At 40.2% G+C, this 24,587-nt stretch overlaps 1 protein-coding gene across 2 annotated transcripts in view; it reads right to left on the minus strand.

Annotated features, from left to right (window-relative positions):
• The window catches only part of sptbn1 (spectrin, beta, non-erythrocytic 1), a 134,893-nt gene that overhangs the window by 10,747 nt on the left and 99,559 nt on the right, over positions 1 to 24,587 (minus strand). For both annotated transcript variants that reach the window (XM_034682116.1, XM_034682115.1), the window contains 22 exons: positions 24,354 to 24,565; positions 22,815 to 22,952; positions 22,172 to 22,292; positions 21,511 to 21,726; positions 20,896 to 21,315; positions 19,108 to 19,310; positions 18,369 to 18,459; positions 18,103 to 18,249; positions 17,533 to 17,796; positions 14,209 to 14,433; positions 13,525 to 13,614; positions 13,153 to 13,431; positions 10,990 to 11,120; positions 10,406 to 10,610; positions 9,622 to 9,996; positions 9,386 to 9,472; positions 5,005 to 5,162; positions 4,127 to 4,265; positions 2,876 to 2,960; positions 2,518 to 2,714; positions 1,610 to 1,710; positions 865 to 919 (listed from right to left, as the gene is read on the minus strand). In XM_034682116.1, coding sequence (XP_034538007.1) covers positions 865 to 919; positions 1,610 to 1,710; positions 2,518 to 2,714; positions 2,876 to 2,960; positions 4,127 to 4,265; positions 5,005 to 5,162; positions 9,386 to 9,472; positions 9,622 to 9,996; positions 10,406 to 10,610; positions 10,990 to 11,120; positions 13,153 to 13,431; positions 13,525 to 13,614; positions 14,209 to 14,433; positions 17,533 to 17,796; positions 18,103 to 18,249; positions 18,369 to 18,459; positions 19,108 to 19,310; positions 20,896 to 21,315; positions 21,511 to 21,726; positions 22,172 to 22,292; positions 22,815 to 22,952; positions 24,354 to 24,565 — 3,939 coding nt within the window. The remainder of the gene's footprint in view (positions 1 to 864; positions 920 to 1,609; positions 1,711 to 2,517; positions 2,715 to 2,875; positions 2,961 to 4,126; positions 4,266 to 5,004; positions 5,163 to 9,385; positions 9,473 to 9,621; positions 9,997 to 10,405; positions 10,611 to 10,989; positions 11,121 to 13,152; positions 13,432 to 13,524; positions 13,615 to 14,208; positions 14,434 to 17,532; positions 17,797 to 18,102; positions 18,250 to 18,368; positions 18,460 to 19,107; positions 19,311 to 20,895; positions 21,316 to 21,510; positions 21,727 to 22,171; positions 22,293 to 22,814; positions 22,953 to 24,353; positions 24,566 to 24,587) is intronic.

A 24,587-nucleotide genomic window follows, 5' to 3' on the forward strand; every position in this document is an offset into this window, starting at 1 on the left:
TAAAATCTATTTCTGAGGTCTTTTTATTAAATAATTATGGAGAAAAGGAATGAAGCTGAAAGAACCCCAAGAACCTTTTCCTGAAGAAAGTTTCCCCCAAAGATAACATGTCATTAACAAACTGAAAGGGGATACTCCATGATTCACCGGTATTGAGAATATAGTCATTTCCTCATTATTGCAATTAGAGGCTTAAGGGTCATGATAACGAAACAAAACCATACTGACTTGGCCTGTGTCCACTAATATCCTCATTTCAGTGGAGCTGTTGCTTCAAACTACATCAAGACTGAAGCATTTTAACAGTGGTCAAGTATTTAACAGGAACCCATTAGTGTTCTTGGTTTCTGTTCCCTGTTTTGTTTTGTTTTTTACTGAAGAGCTTATTAGTAGTGATTTCAAAGCCTTTCTAAGACAAAGCAATAATTTTGCTTTTAAACTAAAAGTAAAGCCATTGTTATTAACCAAAATATGGAACTGCAAGTGATACCTTAAAAGTTAGAGTTGCAACACAAAAAATAAGAAGTGAATCAGTACAGATAAACAATAAAATGCTGAAGGCTAGTGATAAATGAAGGTGTTAACAAATCTGGTCAACACTGGAGTGTAGGATATTCCTTTTGAAGGCAAAAGCTTAAAGTAGCATGAGTGTTGTCATATTAAGGTACTTTGTATGTACACATCAATATCTTGTGTGGATATACGTATATATGTGTGTGTGTGTGTGTGTGTGTGTGTGTGTGTGTGTGTGTGTGTGCGCGCGCGTGTGTGTGTGTGTGTGGGTGTTTATCAGGGTGCAGCGTTGCCCCTGCGGCTCTGCAGAGTGCTGCTGTAGTGCTGGTAGGCAGGCGAGCGGTAACTAACCCTGGGAGACTCCTGATCAGACGGCAGCCCGTTCTGAGACACCGGCTCACCCTCCCTGCAACATACACAAAGTACACAGAGTAAGACAGACTCTTGGTATCTTTCACAATAAAAACTCATTCAGTTATTGCTAATATTTCCTGTATCAACAGGGTACGGCTCCAAAAGCTCATCCATTTGACCTCAGACACATATAAAAGTTGAGAAAATCCCATCAAGCATAGAATATATTTTCTGCCAGATGCATACATGGATAGTTACAGACATCATGGATACAAGAGGTTCTGTTTACAATATATGAAGAACATGTCCTCCACATGCATGCATTGTAAAGCAGTGTTCACAGGCTCCAGCCTTCTGTTGACTCTGCTGGAATGGGTGTCTCCAAAAAGTTGAGAAATGTTTGACATTGATCAGTGTGATCGTGCAGAAAGTATTATTTTTACTGTAACTGAAAATGAAAGCTTTCAACGTTTCTGTCATCTTGCCTAAACGCACCCACTTCCTTTTTTCCACAAGTGTGTTTGGTTTCACTTCCATTAGAACTTTATAGTGAGTTAAACTATTCATTACAAAAACAGAGAAGTAACTTATTGCCTATGAAACTCAAAGCAGGCACACCAGCAAGGAAATAAATAACTAAACCATATCTCTCTTTTATGATCAACTTACATGAGGAAAATATTATTAAACCATCATGCTGTATTGTACACTTACGCACACACATACACACACACGCTCTCACCTGTGCTGTGCTGCAGCTTCCCCGGGCTGACCCTCAGTGGGCGGGGGTTGTCTCCTCTTCTCTTCTTCCTCTTGCGCTCTTCTCACTTCCAATAACTCCATCTAAACACACAAACACATACTGTGACTTCCCTGTGAATCACTCGAGCAAACAGTTCAGGGACTTTGTCATAAAGTCCCAAAACAGAGTCTGTGACGACCATGAATAGTTTCAAACAAGTAATTTTTGATAAAACCTAAATAGACAAAATTGAATTGTTAGGAAAAACACCATGCTATATTTTATATACTGCCAATTAACTGAAAGCCTTACAAATGATTGGATTTGAAATAGCATGATTTGTCTCAGGGATGTCTTTATTTTAGTGGTTGTTTATACAAAATCTGAGTGCAAGAATCTCTGAGTCTCTGAGCAGGCTCTGTTATTCCACCTCACAGATTAGCATCTGCTTACTGTAGGTGGTAAAGAAGCTCTCTCTCGCATGAGTCACACACTTGCTTTGCCTTGGAGGGACGTTTTCATCACCTAGCTTCATGTTAACTCTGGATTTCTGTCACAGTGCAGCTCCTCTCTGACAACATCTACTGGAAGCTGAGTCATTTTTATACTTCAATTGTTTCAATTCATTTAATGACAAACACAGATAAGGAGGAAATATAACGTGTATACCTCTCAATAAACCAGTGACATTGAAGGATTAGACTGATCTAACATTTACCAGGTCAATAAGTTTTGCACAAATTGCATCAATAAAGTTTTGAAAATTCTAATCTCAACACTTGTACCAACAAATCTCAGAGGAATAAGTAACACAGAAAGATCTGGCATACAGTCTCAACCATGCCAGTGTCTTTTTGTGTCTCTAATTGTAGTTTGGCTTCAGTGTGTGATAGCACCATGTGTCTCACCGTGGTCAACCTCTCCAGAGCAGCGAAGCGTTCCTCCCAGGTGGCAGCTGACTTCTCAAAGGCCTCGTGTCGTTTGATAAGTTTCTCCACCTCGTCCACGCTCTGACCAATCTCCCTGCTGGACAGGTAGGGATCCTGACCAAGCAGCCACGCCTCAGCCACACCTGCATCCCGGGAGAACTGGTGCACTTCCAGGACTGAAGACACACACACACACACACGCACGCACACGCACGCACGCACACGCACACACACACACACACACACAAACATATACATTTTCATGTTTACTTAGCTATTTCAATTGATATGTATTTCTGAAAAAGTGATGGAAAAGTGATTGTATGAAACATCTTACCCAGTCTAAGCCACTCCCATCTGTCCTCCCACTTGTCAATCATATCTTTCCTCTTGTCTGTCAACTGTAACAACTTTTCTTTAATCTGAAAGAGAAAACATTAAAAACATTTTCAATCTAAGAGTCAGCTATTTTAAAATTTGTGGTTTTAAGACAGATTGAAGTTGCATTCGCACATCTTGATATTTGGTCTCTGTAAATAATGTAAACAAAGAGTACAGTCTAGACCTGCTCTATTTGTAAAGCATCTTGGGATACTATTTGTTGTGCTATATAAATAAAGATTGATTGATTGATCTTATCCATATTTTAAAAGAGCATAGCAAAGAACTCAAATCTTGTGTATTCAGGTGAAGTTTTGTTTGTCTAATTTCTTGTCAAAGTATCTCATCAGTCTTAATTCTAACAACATTCACCTGACAATTCCAGATTGCACATCTTGATTCACAACGTAAAAAGCAAAAACAAGGCTTGGATTGCTTGTTGCAGTAGAAAAACTAGCTCCCAGTGCAGTGAGCAAAATATTTCCAATTCCAAAAAACAGTAACAAGTAAACCTTGGCTTTTTACACATGAGCTCTTTCAACTCATTGCAAGCATTTCCGGCCTTAAATTTTGCTTCTTATATTTTGAACTGAACTGTTATATCTGGACTTGTCAAGTGAATGTGGTTAATATTAACAGTAATGAGATATTATCACTACACATTAAACAAATACTCTTGGTAAGACTTGTGTTTCTTTGCAGTACAAAAGGAAACCCTGGGCTCACACCGAACCCACGGTAATGAAATACTTTTAAAAGCTACAAAACAGGAAAATGTAATAAAGCTTGATCTGCACATTTCAGGAAACCACATTAGAAACATTTAAATCCCACCTAGAAAACAACTCGGACAAACAAGACAGCTGAATAAATAACAACAATGTGCTGTTAATTTAGACTGAACACAGCTGATTTAAATCTGAAGACTACAAATAGAAAAAAGTTAAAGTGACAGCTTTGTTTGCTAAATTATGAAGGTTATGAAGGATGTTGGTTATAAATCTATTAGAGATGAGATTAGAGATCTAATAGAGGCTGATTTGAGATGCACTCTTAGTTCTGGCATTTAATAGAAAACGTATAAATGTTCAATGAGTCTATTATAAATAATTTGTTAGACTTTGATTCTGAATCTATTCTGACACAGCTCCAATACACAAATATTCTGAATGGCATTCTTGTTTGTGAATACATGTAGCAGTCTCACCTCTTCTGAAGCGTAATGCTTCCTGGCCAGCAGGGCTTTGCCCAGCTCGATGCAGGCGGTGAAGCTGTCGTTACGGGCGTCAATCTCTGCCTTGATGCCCTGGTGGTTGTTCATCAACAGCTCTACTGATGACACATCCCTGAGAACAAGAAGGAACACACACAGAAAGACAATGAGCTGTGTATAAAGACATGAAACACTGACTTCACAGCTTGTTTAATACATCTCTGAATGCTTTGTTTGTTTTAAGACATTATGCATACACTTGAGTCAAAATTGGAATGCAAATGTGCCACAGTGTAAAGAAGATCTCATTCAAAATCACCGGCAATAACAGCAACATGGGGTTATTCCAAAGGGCAATTACACTTAAAAATCAAAAAGTCCAACTTTTAGAGTCCTTTGGATTCAATGTGTCTTCAAAATCGTTAAATTAATAAAAAAAAGATTTTATTATCAGGGGTTAAACTGGTCGACAGCTGTCCATGGGTCAACCAAAGCCCATAATGCAAACTTTTTGTAGCTGTGTGTAGATGGTCTGGGACTATTGCGCACAATGTGGACGAGATTGTTCTGTTATCTGGACATGTCTGGGATTCATAACAAACTGTAATAAGAGCTGCTACCTTCCCTCCAAGCTCATCATCTTTATGTGGATAAAAAAAACAACAACAGAGAGAGGAGATGCTGACAGGCTCCCTTTACAATCAGGCACAAAACAAGAGAAAGCTGCGTGGAGCTGCACATTCTATAGGCATGTTTGAACTGGAATAATATTAGGGCAATACACTTCAAGAATCTGAACCTGGAAGTAGAAAATGTTTATCTGCAAGTAATTGTGCAATTGCAATCCAGTATTTGTGAATCAGTGTCCTTACCTGGGGTTCTCCTGTGCCTCAATCAGGCGGATGACATCCTCCATCCACAGCATCAGGTCCCGCACCATGCTGAAGAAGCGGAACTTATCTCCAGTGTCAACCAGCTTCACCCTGCGACCCTCCGCTGCCTCCAGCAGGTTCTTCCAGGCCTCAAGGACCTGAGGGAGGAGGGCAAGATGACAGAAAACAGCCGAGTTCAGACCAAAGAGACCAGAGGCTGTGCTCCTCCGAAAGAGATTAACCCTCTAACCTTGGATAAAGAGCTGGTTTTTAGAGTTCGATTTACAGCTGGCTCCTTCACAGAGGAGAGATTCCACTGACCAACCAGGACAACAAATACACTTTACCACATGGAATCATTATTTATGAAGATGCAATTCATGTTTAGTGGACATTGAGCGTTAAGGACTTACTAAGAATACACCATCATAACACAAAACACATCTGTAAAAGCAGTGCAACCAGTCACAGAGTCTTACACAGGCCCAGCTGCAGAGGACTGTATAAATAGATAATAATAATAATAATAATAATAATAATAATAATAATAATAATAATAATAAAATAAAATAAAAAAAATACATAAATGGGATAAAAGCAAATTAGAAACAATGCTTTCAGAGGCAAAAGCACCCACCATGTGTCCAGGCAACAAGAAAATGGATTCAGAAAGCAAATATTTGAAATTCAAATGTTTTCTCTCTTTGATATACCCGGGAACATCGAAACAGAGTAAGCCGGGGCTGTTGTAAAGTCACTCATTACCTACTATTTAGTGAGTATGCTATTTTGTAATGCTTTCAGAATGTTAAGTTTGACATATTTAACCATATTCAATGGAATACTACCACATTTTTATGTACCATCATGCACTGCACAACATTTTGGGGGATTTTTATACAATTTATGCATCAATCTGATAAAGTCATTAGATTGTAGAGAATTCAATTTTTAGATCAAACATTACCAACCAGCTTAAATTTCTCTAATTACCATTTTTCTATGGATTAGATGACATGTTCAATTGCTATTAATAAAATCTGTTCTGTTTCCAACACTTATTGTCCATGTTGCTGCCTTGTACACTCAGAAAATCAGCAGGCATCATTTTATTTTTTTGGTTATTATTATTCTTTAGATCTTATAACCAGACATTGGGGTTCCTCATTAACTGATATACTGGAGTACTGCTACAATTCGATTCAGTTCAAAATTAAAATATTTATAGTAGAAGAACATGATTGGCAGATTTGTTGTTCATCTCTTTTCTATTCAATGCTTTTTAAAATTAAAATCTAAGTCAAGAAATGTAATATCATACAGACCGTTCACTTTGCTAAACAACCATTCTCTATGTAGTTCAGTGTGTTGGGAAGGATTGTATCAAAACCACCACAAGAAATGTGAGACCCACCAGCTGAAGACACCTGCTGTCCAACATGTACAGGACTATAAACAGTTAGATGGTCTAACCTGAGTTAACCTTTAGGAAGACGAATAGATGTTGATATCTTAATCTGTTAGCATGCTAATGCTAGCTCTTAAATGTTGAAGACAATGGTGATTATAACACAGATACTATGATTAGCTTTCAACAAACCGACTAAAATAATTAGATGATTAGACTGCTCAGGGTCGTATTGATTTGTTCCCATTCAGAATCTCACAAGGTGATAGATGCTGTTGCGGCAGCAACAACAACAACAACAAAAACAACAAACACAAACAGCTATTTTCCACATGGGCAAACCAGCTTCAATTTGGTCTCCGGACAATTTGTCATAGTAAGCTGAATTCCTGAAACATGGAGGAACTTTCTGATAAAAAGAGGATGTAAAGGAAGATATTGATTAATTTAGCATGTCCAGTTGTGCTCATAAGTTTACACACCTTGGTAGAATTTGAGAATTTTTTTTGTGCCATTTTTCAAAGAATATGAAAGATAAGAGAAACATTTTTTTTCACTCATGGTTAGTGGTTGGGTGAAGCCATTTATTGTCAAACAACTGTGTTTACTCTTTATATCATAATGACAACAGACACTACTCAAGAAATCATAAATTCTGCCAGGGTATGTAAACTTATGATCACAAATGTATATAATGCTCTTGGAAATGTAGACCAATAAATCCGAAACACTGATTGATGCTTGCAGAGTAACAGGGTTACGCTACATATATCAGACACATAATAAGGAGTATAAAACAGTGTGTAAAAATGTTTCCATTATAAAAATATGAATATGCAAGAGCAACTCTGATACAGTAAAATCAATATAAATTTAACCCACAGATCATATAACTAATAATATTTAAAGCTATCTTTGAAAAGTTTGTATTATACTACTCCATATGCAGTGTAGAAGATGACAATAAAGATATATACATGATAATGGTGTTGAAGTGTTGCACAGCTGAGTGATTAAAATCAGATATTCTCTTTGTCAAATATTGTGAAGCAGCTCAAACTTGAAGCTGAATGCAATGAATGATTTAGCATTCAAAGATGACACTGACTCAATTTACTCTAAACTTAAAACTCTGTTATCTAGATTAGCATTTCCAGCTCATCTGACACTGAGACACTGTTAACAATGCTGATGGAAACATGGCTTCAGAGGACTGAAAGCAGCAATATGTTGCTAGCTAACAAGCAACTACATTTAAGCTTATGTGAACGATAACATTAGCATTGCACCACTGTGTGCAGCAATGAAATATTAAATATGCATCTTAAATTGTTTGGAGGGAAGCTACTAGCGAGAGGCCTGACTGACCAGATCCCAAACTTTGCAAACTACTTGTAGCACTTGTCTTAACCTCCTGAGACTCTGGTGGGTGGAGTTCACAGCTTAGAGGAGCATCATGCAGCATCATGTAAGTTTTCAATAAAGACTGAATTCTTGTTGAGTTTGTTATCCAATGTGCAAAAATCCACCCACACAGTAATCACAGAGAGATACCAAACAAACTATAAAATAATTTGCAAATCCTCAGGTCTGAGGCTGAGACTAGGCCGGATAAAATCACTAAAATGTCGCTAAAAATAATCAACATTTTAGTCTGAGTATTAAAATAAAGGCTAAAACTGCAGCCAAAATGAACACTGATGCAAAGCTGATGTTTTTGGTAAACGGAATCTCACCTCTCCCTTTCTCTTCTGGGTGGACAGGGAGGATATGCAGGGAAATGGACATACAGGGAATGGTCAAAACACAATGCCATCAAAAACACTTATCATCATCAACAGTCCTCATTGACTGTCAGGAGACAAGGAGCTTTGGCATGTCACAGTGGAACGAAAGTGATATTCAACTCTGAATGAGGCTGTTACTGCTCACAAAAAATGTCTCTTTCAGAGGTAGCCTTTTGGACGAGTCATTGCAGAAAAGACTAATATGCAAAACAAAGGTTTACATGATATAATAGCCATTTCTGAAAACATTCGTCTGAAGTCCACAATGTGTGGAATAAAGACAGATGTTTGATTTGAGAGTATTACAGTTCGATTCCGAGTTTTGCACAATGTAGTCACTGGATTATTAAGTCACAGATGTGTTCTCACTGAGGTTGAGCTGCAGGCTCCTTGAAAATGTAACTGCAAGAACTGCGATTGGCTGGTTGAGTTTGTCCCTTCCAGATTCCTGATGCTGTGAAGCTTGCTGAGAATACCTCAAACATTAAAGGTTATCATGTTTTATCAGCCTGGTTCTTAATTCTACTTATTTGAGTGTCAAATGACTCAAAGGTAAAGCTAGTTTTGGATTAGTTTCAGTAGATTGTTTCAGTAGATTGCTTCAGCCTGCTGCAGCAAAAACAGCTGTGATGGCTTCAACTTAATCTTTCAGGGCAAATGCTGAATTCTTGAATTTCCATTAACGTTGTTTTTGAAGACATCGATCACTGCTTGACTGTTGGTCCCATATATGTATCTAAACGAGTACACAGTATGATCATAAAGATAAACTTGAATGTTTCTTCTGTGAACAAAATCATTGAGGAGACTATAGCGAGAGGTGTCCTGCATTTTGACCATGCCCTGTAAGATTTATTTTCTACAACTCTTGGTTTTACTTAGAATAAGTCTTGTAATTTGTAATTAAAGAAGCTTATTTTTTTAGAAAACAGACTCCATTTTACTCCTAATTGACCACCTATAGATTACATTGACTTCTTTCTTTCATCAGGGGCAGAGGAACAGTGCAGAGTTAGTGCAGCAGCAGTGCAGCATGCATGAGAAAAAGAGCCTCTTACACTAACTTCATTTACATCAGTGCTGGATCCAATTCACGACTGAATTACACCAGTACTGCATGCATGCATGCCTGCAGCAGGTACAACGAGTAAACTGAGCCCAGTCCTGATGTTGTTCTAAAGCTCACCTCTCCCTCTCTCTTCTGAATGTCATCAGCTTTATCTCCAGCGTAAGCAGACTGCAGACGGACGGCGTCCTCCTGTAGCTGCCGCACCTGAAAACAGAGAGGAAGAGGAAAAGCTGCTTATTAGTAAGAACACAGCAAACCATTTCAATACAAGTTATGAAATGTTACACAAAGAGAGCAAATTAGCATCCTGAAAAGGCTCCATAAAGTGTCCTATTGCAGTCTCCAGCCTGTACCTGTGTTCCCAGTGCCTGAATGTCATGTTCAAAGGTGGTGTGCATCCTCTGCAGGGTCTCCACCGTGTTCTGGTCCCTGCCGAGCTCCTCGGGAAGCTTCTTGTGTTTATCCAGGATGCGGTTGAGGATCTCCTTGGCATCGTGGTAGAACTTGTGCAGTTCGAATGAGGCGGCTAGGATCTGTGTTCGGGTGTCGATGAGCTCCAGCAGGTCGGCCCAGGCCTCGTTCAGGCCGTCCTTCCACTCTGCGATGGTGGCAGCGTCGCCGTGACCGGTGTTAATCAGCTCGTCTGCCTGACGATTGACGGTGTCCACGCGCTCCTGGCCGATGTTTCCAGTGTCTCGGGCAAATTCTCTGAAACGTTCTTGCAGCATCTGGAGAAGAACGAAGGACAGGATCAAAATCAAAGATTGTCACAACGAGATGCCACTTTGTTTCAGATACCAAGCTACTGAAAATGTTCATCTGTCCACAACAAGCATCTACTGACAGATTTCTAAAGTAAGTGATCTGATGTTGGCAAATCATACTCAACTTTGAGGCTTTTAAAGGTTACAGAAAATAGAGAAAAAACTATAAAACATCAAACTATTTTAAATTAAAACACAGGACAAAGAATTTGGTAGAGAGTCTTTAAAGTAGAATTTCAGCATTTGCATCCTCATGGGCATAAATTTGACATAAACTAACTAACATATAGCTGCTATAAAAAACAGATGATAAAATATAGGTTACAATCCATTACCCATCATCACTACAAAGTAAAGTGTGTGTTGTACTCACAGTTACATGCTCGTAGTCCTGTCCCAGCTCGTGGGATCCAGCCACCACCTCCCTCTCTGCAATCCACTGCTCCAGGTCGTCCACCTCCCGATTCAGCTGGAAGAGACGCAGACGCTCGTCCAGCTTCCCCCGACGCTCCTCTGACAAGTCCTTGAGACCGGCGTACAGCTTATCCACCTGAGACTGACGCATCCCGATACGCTCACTGAACAAGGAGGAGAGAAAATAAGGAATCATGGTATATTACTGTCTGTCTTTTACTTATCTGTAACTTCTGTTTGTTCTCCTTTCCTCGTCCCTTTCTTCATATTTTGCCCATATTTGCTCATGTTTCTACTTTTTCCCATTATATGCCACTACACACCTTTGCTTCCTTTCATGCATCTCTTCCTACTCTTCTTTCCCCTTTTATTGTTAGCTTATTTATTTAACCTAATGTTATATCTACATCTATTTTCCACATTTCTTCATTTCTGGATGAAATGTAAAACGTTTTCTGCTAAAAGAAAAACATAAAAAATGTAAGTAAAAGCAGGAAACTAGTATCCTTAACTTTTGATCCATGACCCCTCCCTTCCCCTCACCTGTCTGGGTGTCCAGCAGCTACCAGGCCCCGGCTGGTGCTGGACAGTTGATGGACGGTTTCTGCATAGTCCTCCACCGCCTGTTCCAAGATCTGGTGCTTCTTCAGCATGGCCACTGAACTCTGCTCATCCTGAGACATACAGATGTTTGTCAGATTATGTATTGTACAATTGCAGAAGGAAAGGGAGACCGCTTGAACGAATCTTTAGCAGGTAAAATAAAACATTTCAAAAAGTTAAAACAAAAATAGATGACCAGTTGATGAGTTTGAACACTTTGAACGTTTTGACCTTAAAAATCTGATAAATCAACGTACCAATGTGAAACCAAAGCTCACAGATTTAATTAAAAAACAGAACACAACTGAAATAACATCTAATACTAGAAGAACAACAATCACTACGACAGTGATAAGTGCATAATAAGAATACTGAATGCGTACTGACCAGCAGGAGTTAACAGCAGTCTGTCACCTAATCAAACACAAACTACACTGCTGTAAAAGAAACTCCACAAAACGAGGAACTGGCAGGTGAACCAAAACTTCAACAAGAAATAGGAAGTTTTTGACCTACAGGGCAGAGAGACAGATGTATCTTTAGCTTCTCTCTCGTGCAAACAGAGTCATGTGTGCTCCGAGCTAAAATCTAATAGAGCCGCCGCCAGTACAAGCAGCAGAGGAGGCAGAGCCAAGACCATCAGAGACAACGCACACCCAAACTTTAACATGCTCTTCTGTGTTTGCGTGGGTTTCCTCTGGGCACTCCAGTTCCCACAAAAACAATTTGGAAAACAACTTAATTAAAATAAATAAATAAATAAACAAATAAACAAAATAACTGTTTAAGATTTCTGCAGAGCATTGTGATGTGTTTCTGATACTGTTGTTTTTAGAGAGATTATTGTGCTGTGATAAAATCAAATACTGTGTTTTATGTATCTACTGATTATACAGGAAACCCTCTGAGTGTCCAAACAGTGTTAATTTCTTTGACAAAAAATATGATGATAAATGTTTGTCAACAACCTTTGTTTTCCATGACAAAGATAGAACGATGGCGAGCTAAAAGTAAATCACTGATGATAAAAACTTTGACAAACATATGTTTGATTTTCCTGAACAAGACGAGATGGGGCTACGATGTTAGAGGTGGACTGATGGACGTTCAAAATTGAATCGAATCAAAAATATTTGCCCTACTTTGCATTTAACCGGTTTGTCAAGATAAAAGCAATGCATTCCTGTAATAGGGTGCGTTAGCTAAGTTAACTGAGGGGTACAGTTTTTATTTGGTCACTTATCTGCACTGAGTGGGCTGCTGGTCAAATTCTCACTGCCTCTGTACATCTTTCTCATTTTTGTGGCAGATTTCATTTTTCTGGTGCCAAAGCTTCAACCAGCCACCTTGATGTAAGTTTAACATTTGATGTTTGCCATTTTTGACACTATCACCATTACCAGATCTGTGCCAAAGCCTCAATTTACTCTTGTTTGGTGATATGTCAGAGTATATTTAAATAGATGCTTTGTAGTTTTGATCAATTCTCATCAAAGATGACGTGCAGTTGAGAGTGCAGTGAACTGAGTGTCTGTCCAGTGCTCCTGTCACCACAGGCAGAGTAAGGGACCGTCCTTAAAGTGCAACACAGCCCTCTTCATTGTGAACACACTCAAGTGTTCAATGCACTTTCATTGAAGTCAAAGAAATTCAATATAGCCAGTGCATTACCCACAGATCTATCAGCAGGGACAGCACAGCAGCATTACACTGTGGGCTAAATCATCCCACTAAGGTAAGGAATCTGGATATCACACAACTAAAACCTGACACTAATTTCTGATGGGCTGCACAAATCAATGAGAGAAAATGTATTGCATTGAAGTAAGGACTAAATATAAAGACTTTTTATTGACAAACTATAAAGGGCAAAAAAGACTAGAATGTGATTAAAACTTGTCTTTTCATCTTAAATCTTGAACTAGATCTAAAATATCTGTTAAAATTAACAATGTGTCCAAATGTATCGTCATTTTGAACAAATTGTGATTCTTAAACCCCTCTTTTACAAAACAGTTACTCATCCTTACTGAATATCTAAGAACCAAGAAAGAACTGCAATGTCACCTTCAGGTTATGGTAACCTGTGACCTCTGTCCTCACCTTGGCCTTCTCCTCTGACATCATGTAGAGCTCCTGTTCACTCATCCAGGCCTCGGCCTCAGCGGCGTCAAAGTAGTACTGCTGAGCCTTGTGGGCCTCGTTGAGGCGGACATGTCGCTTCTCTGTCTCCTTCTTGATCTGATCCCATAGTGACTGGAGCTCGTTGAGACGCTGGCGGATCAGCTCGGCTGTTGGGCTGTCTTCCCTCAGGACATGCTGGCTGCGCTCAAAGATGTCGTCATAGCGTGGCTGATGGCCCTGGATCTCCTTCTGTAAGGTCTATGTGGGGGTCAGAGGTCATGCATAGGGTTTAGGGAGAGGAACTTTTCATCATTTGTTCTGAAGAGAAGGTGAATGTGGATGTCTGTGTACCTGGTTTTTCTTGATGAGCAGCTGTACAGTCTGCAGGTTGTTTCCATGGTCTGTTGATGTGGCCAGAGCCATCCTCTCCTCCACCCAGAGCTAGAGTCACACACGGACAAACACACACATTAGAAAATGTCTTAATCAAGTTGTGTGATTTGAATATTGTGATCCATTTTTCATTATATTCATATCATTACTACTTCCATAATTACTAATATTCAATCTGCTTGTGGTTCTTCTACTTCTTCTACTGCTGCTGCTGCTTATGTTGACGTTACTACTGTCACTAATCACTACCACTGCTAATACTTCTATGTAACATTTCTGAGCTACTATATTTAATGCTAATGCCAATGCTAACGCTCCAACGCAACTGTTGCTTCTTCCACTACTAGGGTTATCACTGCTACTATTGCTAATCCTACTACTACCACTACTATTGGTAAGCTGCTACTACTTCTATTTAAACTGCTTAAAGGATAACTATGACTGCCATCTGCAGGTCGAAACCTGACTACTGCAATGGAGTTTTTCTAGCGGCTGGCTGAGTTCGGGGTGACATATTTGAAGATTGAAGAAACATGAAGATAATCTTCAGCTGACTCTCCAGGATAAGTCACACTGATGTCAATGGTACAATATACTTCTCTGCCGGTATCAAAAGGGGTCAGAGGTCAGCACTTTACTCACGATTTCATCTTCCACGTCCCTGTTGAACTGGTGGATCTCACGGGAGGCCATGAGGTGGTCTCGTCTCTTTTTCAGCGGGTCCTGGAGAGAACCAAACTTCTTCTCCACACTGATCCTCTGTCCATCCACCTCCTCAGAGCCTTTCCCCTCCTGACTGAGGGCCTGCGACTGGCTCTGCAGCTCTCCCACCTCCTTCTGACGCACCTCCACCTGGCTCTCCAGGATCTGCAGAAGGACAGGTTAGAGGTTTAGATGAGTGCTGCATCATTTGTGAAAATAAGTTTGTAAAACGCATAAATAATGATTGAATCTTTCATAATCCATGGAAATAATGTAATCAAATGTATTACTTCATGCATTTACTCCAAGTTCCCTTAGTGGCTTTTTATAGGAGTTTCAACCTAACTCAAAGTCTTCCTCAGCTAATGAATTTTGCTCAGTTGCCGAGTATTTTTGCCGAGCATCAGAAAACCGTGAGATCTATTTCATTCTGAGAAAGCCGTGAAGTAGACCTTGAGCCCAGATTTTTCATCCATATAGGCTGAATTGAATCAAAGGGAACCGAACTGAATTAAACAAAATGAAAAATAGATTCATGGAAAGATTTGAAGCAATACCTGCAAAAATGGTTTGAGCAATAAGGATAAAAATGTCCTGAGATTTCAAAAATGCAAAAGGGAGATGCTCATAAGCCTCCTTTCATCTTCTCCAGTAAAATATCTGCCAGAAGCTGACTCAAAAACGTCTGGTACTCAAGAGAGTGAGAGGGCCTAAAATAAAAATCAAAGGGATGAATCTCTCCGATAGTCAGATGGTTTAATAACAGTCTGAAATAGCGATGCAGCAATTTAAAAGCACAAAAACAAAAACACAGGTAGAGTCTGGATTCAAAACGAGAGCAGAGAGAGAGAGGAGGAGGAGGAGAGGAGACGTTTCTCTCCTCTCGCTCTGCGTAACATATCACACGCTCTGCTAACGATCTCACTCAAACACTTGAGCGCTCACTCTCTCTCTCTCTCTCTGACACACACACACTCACACTCACACACACACACACACACACACACACACTCACGAGCGCACGCTGGGATGAAATAACTGCACAGATTGGGAGAAAAAACTGAAGAGAGAATAGAAGCAGCTCTTATAGATTGAAAATACCAAAACCATCCTTCAGAAGGCTCCTTTACGGGTGCAGACACAAACAAAACAAACACACACACACACAAACACACACACATACACATACACATACACATACACAGACACACATAGTCACACAAGTCTCAGTCCTGCCCCGTAACACATCAAATGAAAGATTACATAACTGCTGTGTGAGTGGGGTGAGTGAGAGTGTGTGTACGGATGAGACTTTTGGCTGTGAGATTATGCCTTTGTGAGTGGTTGTGTGTGTGTGTGTGTGTGTGTGTGTGTGTGTGTGTGTGTGTGTGTGTGTCTCTGTGTGTGTGCATACCAGTGGGTGAATTACATAAAGGATTGTTAGATGACACTTTCTAAAAATGGAAAAAGTATAGAAGAGGTTCCCTTTAGGAAATCGAGAGCTCTGAATCAAAAGAATCAAAAGAATCAACACTTTTTCATTTCACAGTTTTCTGCAGTGTGAAACTGTTTTAATCTAAAAAAAGAAAAATCCCACTGTGAGGTGTTCATTTACACCCCAGACTAATTGTTTCCTTTCTGGAGTCTCTCACTTTGGTCTGAAGAGCAATCTAACAGAGGAGTGGTTGGAAACATACATCTGTTCTAATACTGTTCTTATGAGAGTATTTATTCAGTGAGAATTTGACGTTTGTCTGTCTGCTCGTTTGTATGTTGTTTCTTTTTACATGCTCCAGAAAGATTCAAAACAAATCATAATATTTAAGACCATGTTAAAAATGCAAACGATGGAGAGCTATCTGCTTTCTGCATTTGTTTCAACTAACATACCTTCTTTATGCACCATTTGAGGTCATTCTTTTTTTGCTGTGCATATCGTTTCTGAAGTATTGGTTGTGTTTCTGTCCTCACATTTGTTGGATATTGCTATTTGACTTTGTCTTAAAAATGTTTCACTCTGGTTTAAGTCGGCTCAGCATGTTCTGAAGATTAAGAGTCAGACCAGCAACTCTAAAGGCAGTAAGTCTAGTATCAACTTTCTGAGTTGATAGACTTTAAGATATATTGGCTTGGTGACAAGGAATTTGAGCAATACAGCAATAAAATACATCTTTGAAGCTTACATGTTGTTTCTCCATTACTACTTAAAGCTAGTGGACAAACTAAATTGGAAAAAAACAACTTCTGATGAGAAAATAGGGGCACCATTGTAAAAAAAAAAAAAAAAATGCTTAGAGCTAGAGGTGGTAGCGTGCATGGACACAGCTAGGTGCTCCCAAACAAGTGTTATTTTAATGCTTCAGTCAGTATTTAATTTCGAAATATATTTATATATTTCAAAGGCAGGGAGGGCTATCATAATTTTATAGTAATGTAAGACAACAAAAGCTTTTGTATCTTGTTGAAACCTGACAGGCTTAATTTTGTGTTACAACCAGCTCAGTGCAGCCAATGCAAACATGCCAGACTCATGTTCATCAGGTATAATGTTAATCAATGCAAATTAGCTGCAAACATTTGTATGGACAGACTTAAAAGTGCTGCTGAGGCTTATGAGAATGTTTTTACTTCTGGAGGTATTTGGTCCTGAATAGAAAATGTTGGACATCAAACCCATCGAACAGTTCTGAGTTCTTGATGACAACATTTTCTTGTGTACAAACAAATGTAAAACTTTGAAAGATACTCACTTGACTCCCTCATCTCATTTTCTTCAGCTGAACTTAAAAAGTTAGTTGTCAACAGATCAAGACCCTATGTTTTGTCTTTGTTTCTTACAATGTGGTCATGTTAGGGAGGAAAGTCAACATGGACAGAAATGTACATATGTTCCTGTAAGAATACTATCAGGATAGACTTGTAAATCATGAGCACGTCTTTAAAGGACGCCACTCCAAAATATTTGGAATCTCTGAATAAAAGCATGTTAGGGGTCAGGAGTTTGTGGCATGTTTTTATGCCATTAGAGCTTAAGTTCCCCTTTAGAAATACTTGTTCATCAGTCCCATTCTAAGCCCCTGTAGAGGAGAAGTGAGCTGTCATACAAAAAAGCTTGACAGGAAGTTATGAGTACACTTATTGGAAACAGCTCAGTTACAGTTAGAGAATGATCCTACAGGCTCTGTGATTTAGAAACTCTGATTAAATGCACAGTTCCTGTTCAGATGCAAAGGTTTGCTAAGTGTGATGTGCTCAGCTCCTCACCTGTTGTTTCTTCAGCAGGATGTTGACTGAGGTGAGATCTTTGCCATAGTCGTCGGAATGCAGCTGGCCCTCCAGGCCGGCCAGCCACTTGTCGAGGTCAGCACAGCTCTGGGTGAACAGCTCGGCCTTGTTGGCGTCAAACAGACACTTGGCTTTGGTCTGGGTGGTCGACTCGAGGTCCTCCCACATCGTTTTCAGGGACGCCAGTTTCTCCTTAACCATGGCCTCGGTCTCTGGCTTCTCTGCCATCAGCGCTTTCCCGTCCTGAAAGGTAGTAGTTGCTTCAGTTAGTCCGCTATGATGAGTTATTTTAACAAGTTATCTACTATCCACATTAGACTGCTAAATTAAAAGAATAGTTCAAACTTTGAGGCAACTTCAGTGGAAAATTTATGGGAATTGTTAAGATTACTTTGTCCCAATTCAAGTTATTGGAAGAGAGCTTTTGCTGTTCTGTTTAATACAGGTAGATCGTGAAAGATGTTTGAAGAAATAAACAGTCAAGTTGTGGAAGTTATGCTGCCCATTGTTGACTCTTTATAACCAAGACACGTTTTATTCCTCTCCCACCTTGTCGATCTTATCCAGCCACTCCTTGTTGGACTGCAGCTCGGCCATGAAAGCCTGGTGTTTGAGCCACTTGCTGTGCAGGTTCCTGGCCTCGTCGTACGTCATGTCCTGAGCCGTCAGCATCTTCTCGTTGATCCACAGGGACAGCTAAGGTAACACAAACCATACATTACTCCCATTAAATACCACAAGCGCCAGTGCATGCTACATTACAGACCCTCTCTGAAAGTGTTCTGAATGTTTAATAAATGAAACACGTGGTTTACCTCCTGGCAGTCCTGCAGGAACTTCTGCAGATCTCTGTTGTCTTTCAGCCTCGCCAGCAGGTCTTTGGCAGCCGCTCGGTTCTTCTTGTGCCTGAAGAGTAAAAATAAAATACATGAGTAAGAGTCTTGTTACCGTTGTGAGGGTGCAACCAGTTTGAACTAAAGATTACATTTTCTTAATTTTATAGGGAGTCCTTTTTAAGGAGAGTCACGATGTGTCTATGGTGGTGCACACAGAATTGAAGTGCTGTGCCCGGGTGTCAATGACTTATTTGCTTTACATCTAATTATAACATGACCCTCTGGTGTCTCTGATACTTTGATATCAATAAAGCTTATTCAAATAGTTTGAGAGTTGAGCTTTTACCAAACTCAAGTCTACTCTACTCCCTTTAAAGCTGCTGACCTTAAATTAATATACATTTATTAAATATCCCATGCATAGCTGCAGACAGAATTTACTCTCATTATAAATTCATCTGTGATGCATTAGAGGTCCATTGTAGGGCACAAATAACATCTTAAAACTTTGACTCAAAGAATATTCTGTTATTGCCATCGTAAATAATGAAAATTGAGCACATCTTAAATTCTGAAGGTTTATAATATAATAATAATTCTTATTAAATTGATGACACACTTATGTATTCTTTTCCCTAATGCTGACTATAATTATTAATCAATGGGTTAATTTCAGAAATGAACAGAAACTCTGCAGACTAAGTGTTGGTTTCATCACCTCTGGTCGATTGAGTCCACCTTCTCCTGAATGCGCTCAGCGTTGATGTTGCCGTCAGTTACCAGGCGGCGGCCTGCGTCGACCACACCGCTGATCTTCTCCTCATTGGCGTCCATGGTGGTCATGAAGTCCTCCTGTTTCTTGATAGCTGCCTCAGCTGCCTCCAGGGTGGTGGGCATCTCAGTGTGAGCGAGGATGTACTCCTGAGAAATAGAATCACACAGAGAGGAGATGTTAATGAGCAAAAGAGGATGTTTGTTTATGCCAAAAAAAATAGTGATGTCACTGAAACTTTGATGCATTTTGAGAGAGGGAAAAGGCAGAAAAAGGAGGAGGGAAAATTGTCTAAAACTACACTGAGGGTTTTACTCTGGGACTATTTTTGATTCACATGAAGTCTTATTTGCTGATATTATAATCAAAAGCATACAGAACGACACATTTAACAGTGTAAAAAAACGTCTGTAATAACAACCTTCTACCACTTGGTGGCAGTCTTTAACCTTCTCATGATGGAAAGGCATTCAACCAGTCCTAGCAGCAGCAATGTCTTGTTTTGTCCAACTTTGAGTTCAAACCCAAAGATTCAGTTACCAATTACAGAGGGTCAGGTAGGGTGACCTTGGAGACGTTCCCAGCATGCAATGGGAGAGAAGTGGTGTACTGCACAGTCTCCCAAAGGAATAATGTGTGTGTGAGGGATCCGGCCGAACCCATATGATACCAGTCTGGACAAATGCCCAGTGAGAGGTTTATCTGCTGATCACAGAGTCTCTCTCTCTCTCTCTTTCTGTGTGTGTGTGTGTGTGTGTGTGTTTGTTTCAGCATCACACCACCAATGAGAGAACAGTTCACTCCGTGGTCAAACCACATGACAAAAAAGCATGAAATCCCAACAGACACTCTTCTCCACTCTGAAATATAGAACAGTCTGCAGCAGGAAGTCTGAGAGGAGAAGAAAATGTCCCGCTTTTTTTATATCAACCTTTTTTAACGTAAAGTTTTTCAATTGAAGCATTTTGTAAGGCCTTTTTCTATTTACCCCTCTTTTCTAGCATCAGAAATTCTGTACATTATTATCATTTTTCTTATCTTAACTTTATTTTGACAAACCACAATGTCATTCTAAAAGCATTCAGCTTTAGATTAAAGGCAGATCAGGGATGTTTAGCTGTGTCATGCCTGGCTGTGGAGGCTGATGCTAAGACTAGTGAAAGAGGGTGCTATCTGTTAGAAAACAGCACTACTTTGTCATTTAACTGACCTTAACGTCTTTCAAACTGGTTTCCACTTCTTGAAACAAAACAAGAAATTAAGAACATTTTCTGCTAAGTTTGTACTTCTGAGCAAACTCATGGGGTATGTGTCCGCTGTGAGGGACTGTCATACTGTAACACGTTTGAGTAAGCCAGATATAAGCCTTGAGAAAAGGTTCACTGGTTACATTTCGGTAATGATCAATCCATTAAAGAGAAGCCAAGTGGATTAAACATGTTAGCTAACACTATCAGGTAAAGAGTAAAACCAAGACAGCAGTGTGATAGCAGTAAATCTGAAGTTAGAAGAATTATTAAAGGCTTTTTTTCAGGAAGCCTCCTTACTTTAAGTCTGACACTAACTCTAAAATAAATATTGGTTAATGGCAGCTCAGGATGTGTGAGTCAGAAGGTTTGTGTTATATTGTCAGATTATTGTAAACGCACTTCAGAAACACTCCAGATAGCAGCTCTACAATCCAGGATTGAGACCAAAATAAGAAGTGCAGGTGAGGTGACCTCACAGGTGTACCTGGTTGTTGAGGAAGGCCTCGGACTGCTTGGTGTCCCTGAGGAACAGCTGGTAGGCGTGGGACTGGGACAGCAGGTTCTGACGGTTCTCCCACATCTTGTGCAGCTCGTTCCAGCCAGTGTCTAGCGCCTGCAGCCGCTGTCGCAGGAACATGTATTGAGCGTCTGTCTGACCCTGCGTCACCATCTCGCCCATGTCTCTCATCTTCTGGTAATCCTCCTCGTAGTTGCGGATCTCATTCTTGATGCCCTCGTGCTGGGCCAGCAGCTTCTCTGCCTCTGCAAGCGTGTTGGGCATGTCCTCTGAGGCGATGGCCGTCTGAGTCCGAGACAGCCAGGACTGGAAGTCGTCCAGGTCACGCAGGAACTGCTGTAGTTTGCTGGCCTCACCCAAGGATTCCTCTCGGTTCTTCATGGAGTCCTGTGAACAGAAAGTAGAAGGTCATGTACAACCAGACAATGTGAGTTTTCCTGTTCCTTACTCGGGACTTCTGGAAAGTTTAAGGAGGCTGTTGTGAATGATCAGAAACCCTTTGAAAGAAGATCAGGTCCATGTTAAGGTGATAATTTCAAGCAGCTGACAAGCTAAACGTCTAATAGAATAATATTCTCCTACCTTCATCTCGTCCCAGACTCCGGTGATCTCCGCCAGTCGTCCCTTGATGCCCTCACACTGTTCCGGGTGTTCTGTAGCTAAGCGGTCTGCCTCTTTTCCCAGGTCTCCCAGCTTGTCCTCGATGGCGGCCAGGTCGCGCTCCATCCCTGTCAACTTCCTCTGCAAAGCCATCACACCTGCCAGGTCGTTCCCCAGCTCCTGGGTGGACTCGATCACCTGGACAGGAGAGAGTTAGACAACAATTTAAATTAAGTATGAAGTAGCCACAACATTTCATACAAAACAAGAAACAGATTTACTTGTTCATCTGATTGCAATCTGGATTCTACTTTAGGTACATTTCCAATAACACTTTGAGGAATGTTATCAAGAAGTTTAATGTAGAAACAGTCAGCTACAAGCACTGCTCATAAACCTGTCATTTTGTACATTTTAGTAAAATGGCACAATAATTCAACTAAATGTATGACTGATTCCGTTATTAGCATACTGTGATGGTGTGTACTCATGACTGAAAAGATTTCTTTCACTGATCTGCCTTGATACTGAAGAAAACATAAAAACCTGCAGGGACCTTCTGCAGTAACACAGAGGAGCAGTTTCTCTGGTTTCTGAGGAGCTCTCATGTTGGTCTGTTCAGATTTCATATCTCTGCTGGTACCTTGGTTTTCTCTTTGATCCAGGACTTGGTCTCGTTGCACTCCAGGTGGTAGTTCTGGACGCCCAGTGCCGAGCTCAGACTGTCTTTCTTCCTATCCACCAGGTCTCTGAATTGACTCCACCTACACGGACAGACAGACAGACAGAGATAATATCAGTAACAATGTTCTGAAACTAAACCAGACACCTGCTCAATCACAGCTTTCCCATTTATTCACTTTGTTTGCTCATCATATTTTCCCTCATTGATGTGTTCAATGACAACATGATTACCTGTTCAGTCACATTCATTTGTTTCTCTTTATTCATTTACTTGTTGATTTTTGATTTCCTTAATCCCTTTTTGAATAGCATCTTAATCCTGATTAAATACATTATAATGTTTCATTACAGCTCGACTGGCTGCTGTATTTCACAACACAATCAGTACTACATAATCTGTCCATACTGGTTCATATCTGTAAATCCTGGTTGATTTCCTCCCTTGATCTCAATAAATGTGTTCCCCTTTAAACTCTAGTTTAGTTAAGAATAAAGCTAATTTAATCCCACTCAACCAGCATAATCTCAATTCAGAGTGTGAGAGCTGTCTTTAAGACTTCATAATCCCAGTATATAAACTGCTCTAATCCCGGCCAGATTACCTGGTGTTGAGTTTGTCCTGCTGGGCTTTGATCTCCTTCTCGCTGGGATGTCCACTGTGGATCAGTTGCCTGGCAATCTGGTTGACCACGGCAACTCTGGACGCCTGGCTGTTCATCTCCGGCTCCAAACTCTCGAACCTGAACATAGACAGAGAGACAAACTCAGCGTTTTAATCCCCACTGTCATTTTTATAAAGCAAAGAGCTTGTGAGTGTTCCCTTTACTTAGATGTGTTTTTATGTCAAGAGAAATTTTAGTTGTATCACACGTCTCTCATATTTAATAGTTTTACTGCTGAAGGAAGAATGAAGTACAGAGCAGACATGAGAGCAAGAGTGAAACAAATCAATGCAAGTCCACATAACAGCTCAAAACAGAGACAAAGTGCTGAACCCCCCCACACACACTCCCTCTTGAACAGTGTGGGACCGGCAGTGTGGTGTAAACACACACTGCCTGGTTTACTGCTCTGGTTCCCACAGTTAGACCGTGACTCTCTCACTCTGGTGCAGCTTCAAAACAACAACCAGGCACACTGCTGCTGGATCTGACATTTAGACACACACTACTTTTAATTTACACGTTTAAAAGCAATGACCTCTCATCTGATTTAAACTGCCTCTAATCTGCTAATCCAGCATTAGTGGTTAGATCAATACTTCAGGGAGAGTCGACAGACTGCTGTAGTGCCTACAAGTAGAGCTGAAAGCATCAATGAGTCATTTAATCAAATGAAAGTAAAACAGCCTCTTATTGATAAATTGATTGACTCTTAAAGGAGCTCTTTTAGTTATTTGTGCTTGTTTACTGAACAGGTACAGTGTTAGGGAGGTTGGGAGACTGAAAAAATAGAAACAAAGCAGATTTAGATTGTTTTTCCTCTGTTTAGATTTTTTTTCCCATTGTTGAAAACCAACATATTTAAAAACAGAAAAACTGATCGTAACATTTTAATAGGAGCCACACAAACCTGTTTACATAATCCGTTTTAACCAAAGGGTTATTATTTGTTGTTGTTGTTGTTGTTTGTCTAGCTTGATTGATTTGCTGATCACTGGAAAATATTTCTGGATCTAATCTGGTGCGTTTCAAGTTGTCCTCTTATTTCCTGTTATTGTTGTTTTTGTGAATGTGTTAAATAAGTTCAGTTAATATGGATCTGAATTGATCATTTTTAATATCAAATTGTCCATAAACACACCACAAAGGGGAAAGGGTTGATGAAGTCAGAGTGGAGGAGTAGTTTTTCCTCTGTTTTTATTGTCTCGCCTTGTTCCACCAGTAACCACACCCATCATGATGTGACAGGTGAAGGGAGTTCACCTGTTCATTAACTGGTAGTCGTATTGGTGACAGTTTAATAGGATGTTAAGTCACATTTTATGAGTTGAGTGATTGATCGACAGTTTTCTCAGCACATAAATCAAAGGATTTGATTTATGGATTCCCCTAACTTTTCTTCTCTGTTCAAGCAGATCTTACTGTAAATAACTCCATGTTTGCTGAAAAGTTCAGAGTTTTAAAATCATGGCCTCTCACCTGTGTTGGACGACCTCCAGGTCCTCCAGTTTCTCAGGGATCTCCATGCTGTTGAGCCACTGCTCCTTCTCATCGATCCACACCTCGCAGGCGTTGGCTTCACTCATCATTTTGTAGAGAGCCAGAGCGTCCTGCAGCGCCTGCTTCCTGAGCCGCGTCAGCTCCACCACCTCCTTGTAACGCTCCTCGATGCCGGCCAGCCTGTTCTGCACCTGCAAACACACCAAAGACACA

Source organism: Notolabrus celidotus, chromosome 4, assembly GCF_009762535.1.
Source record: "Notolabrus celidotus isolate fNotCel1 chromosome 4, fNotCel1.pri, whole genome shotgun sequence".
NCBI lineage: Eukaryota > Metazoa > Chordata > Actinopteri > Labriformes > Labridae > Notolabrus > Notolabrus celidotus.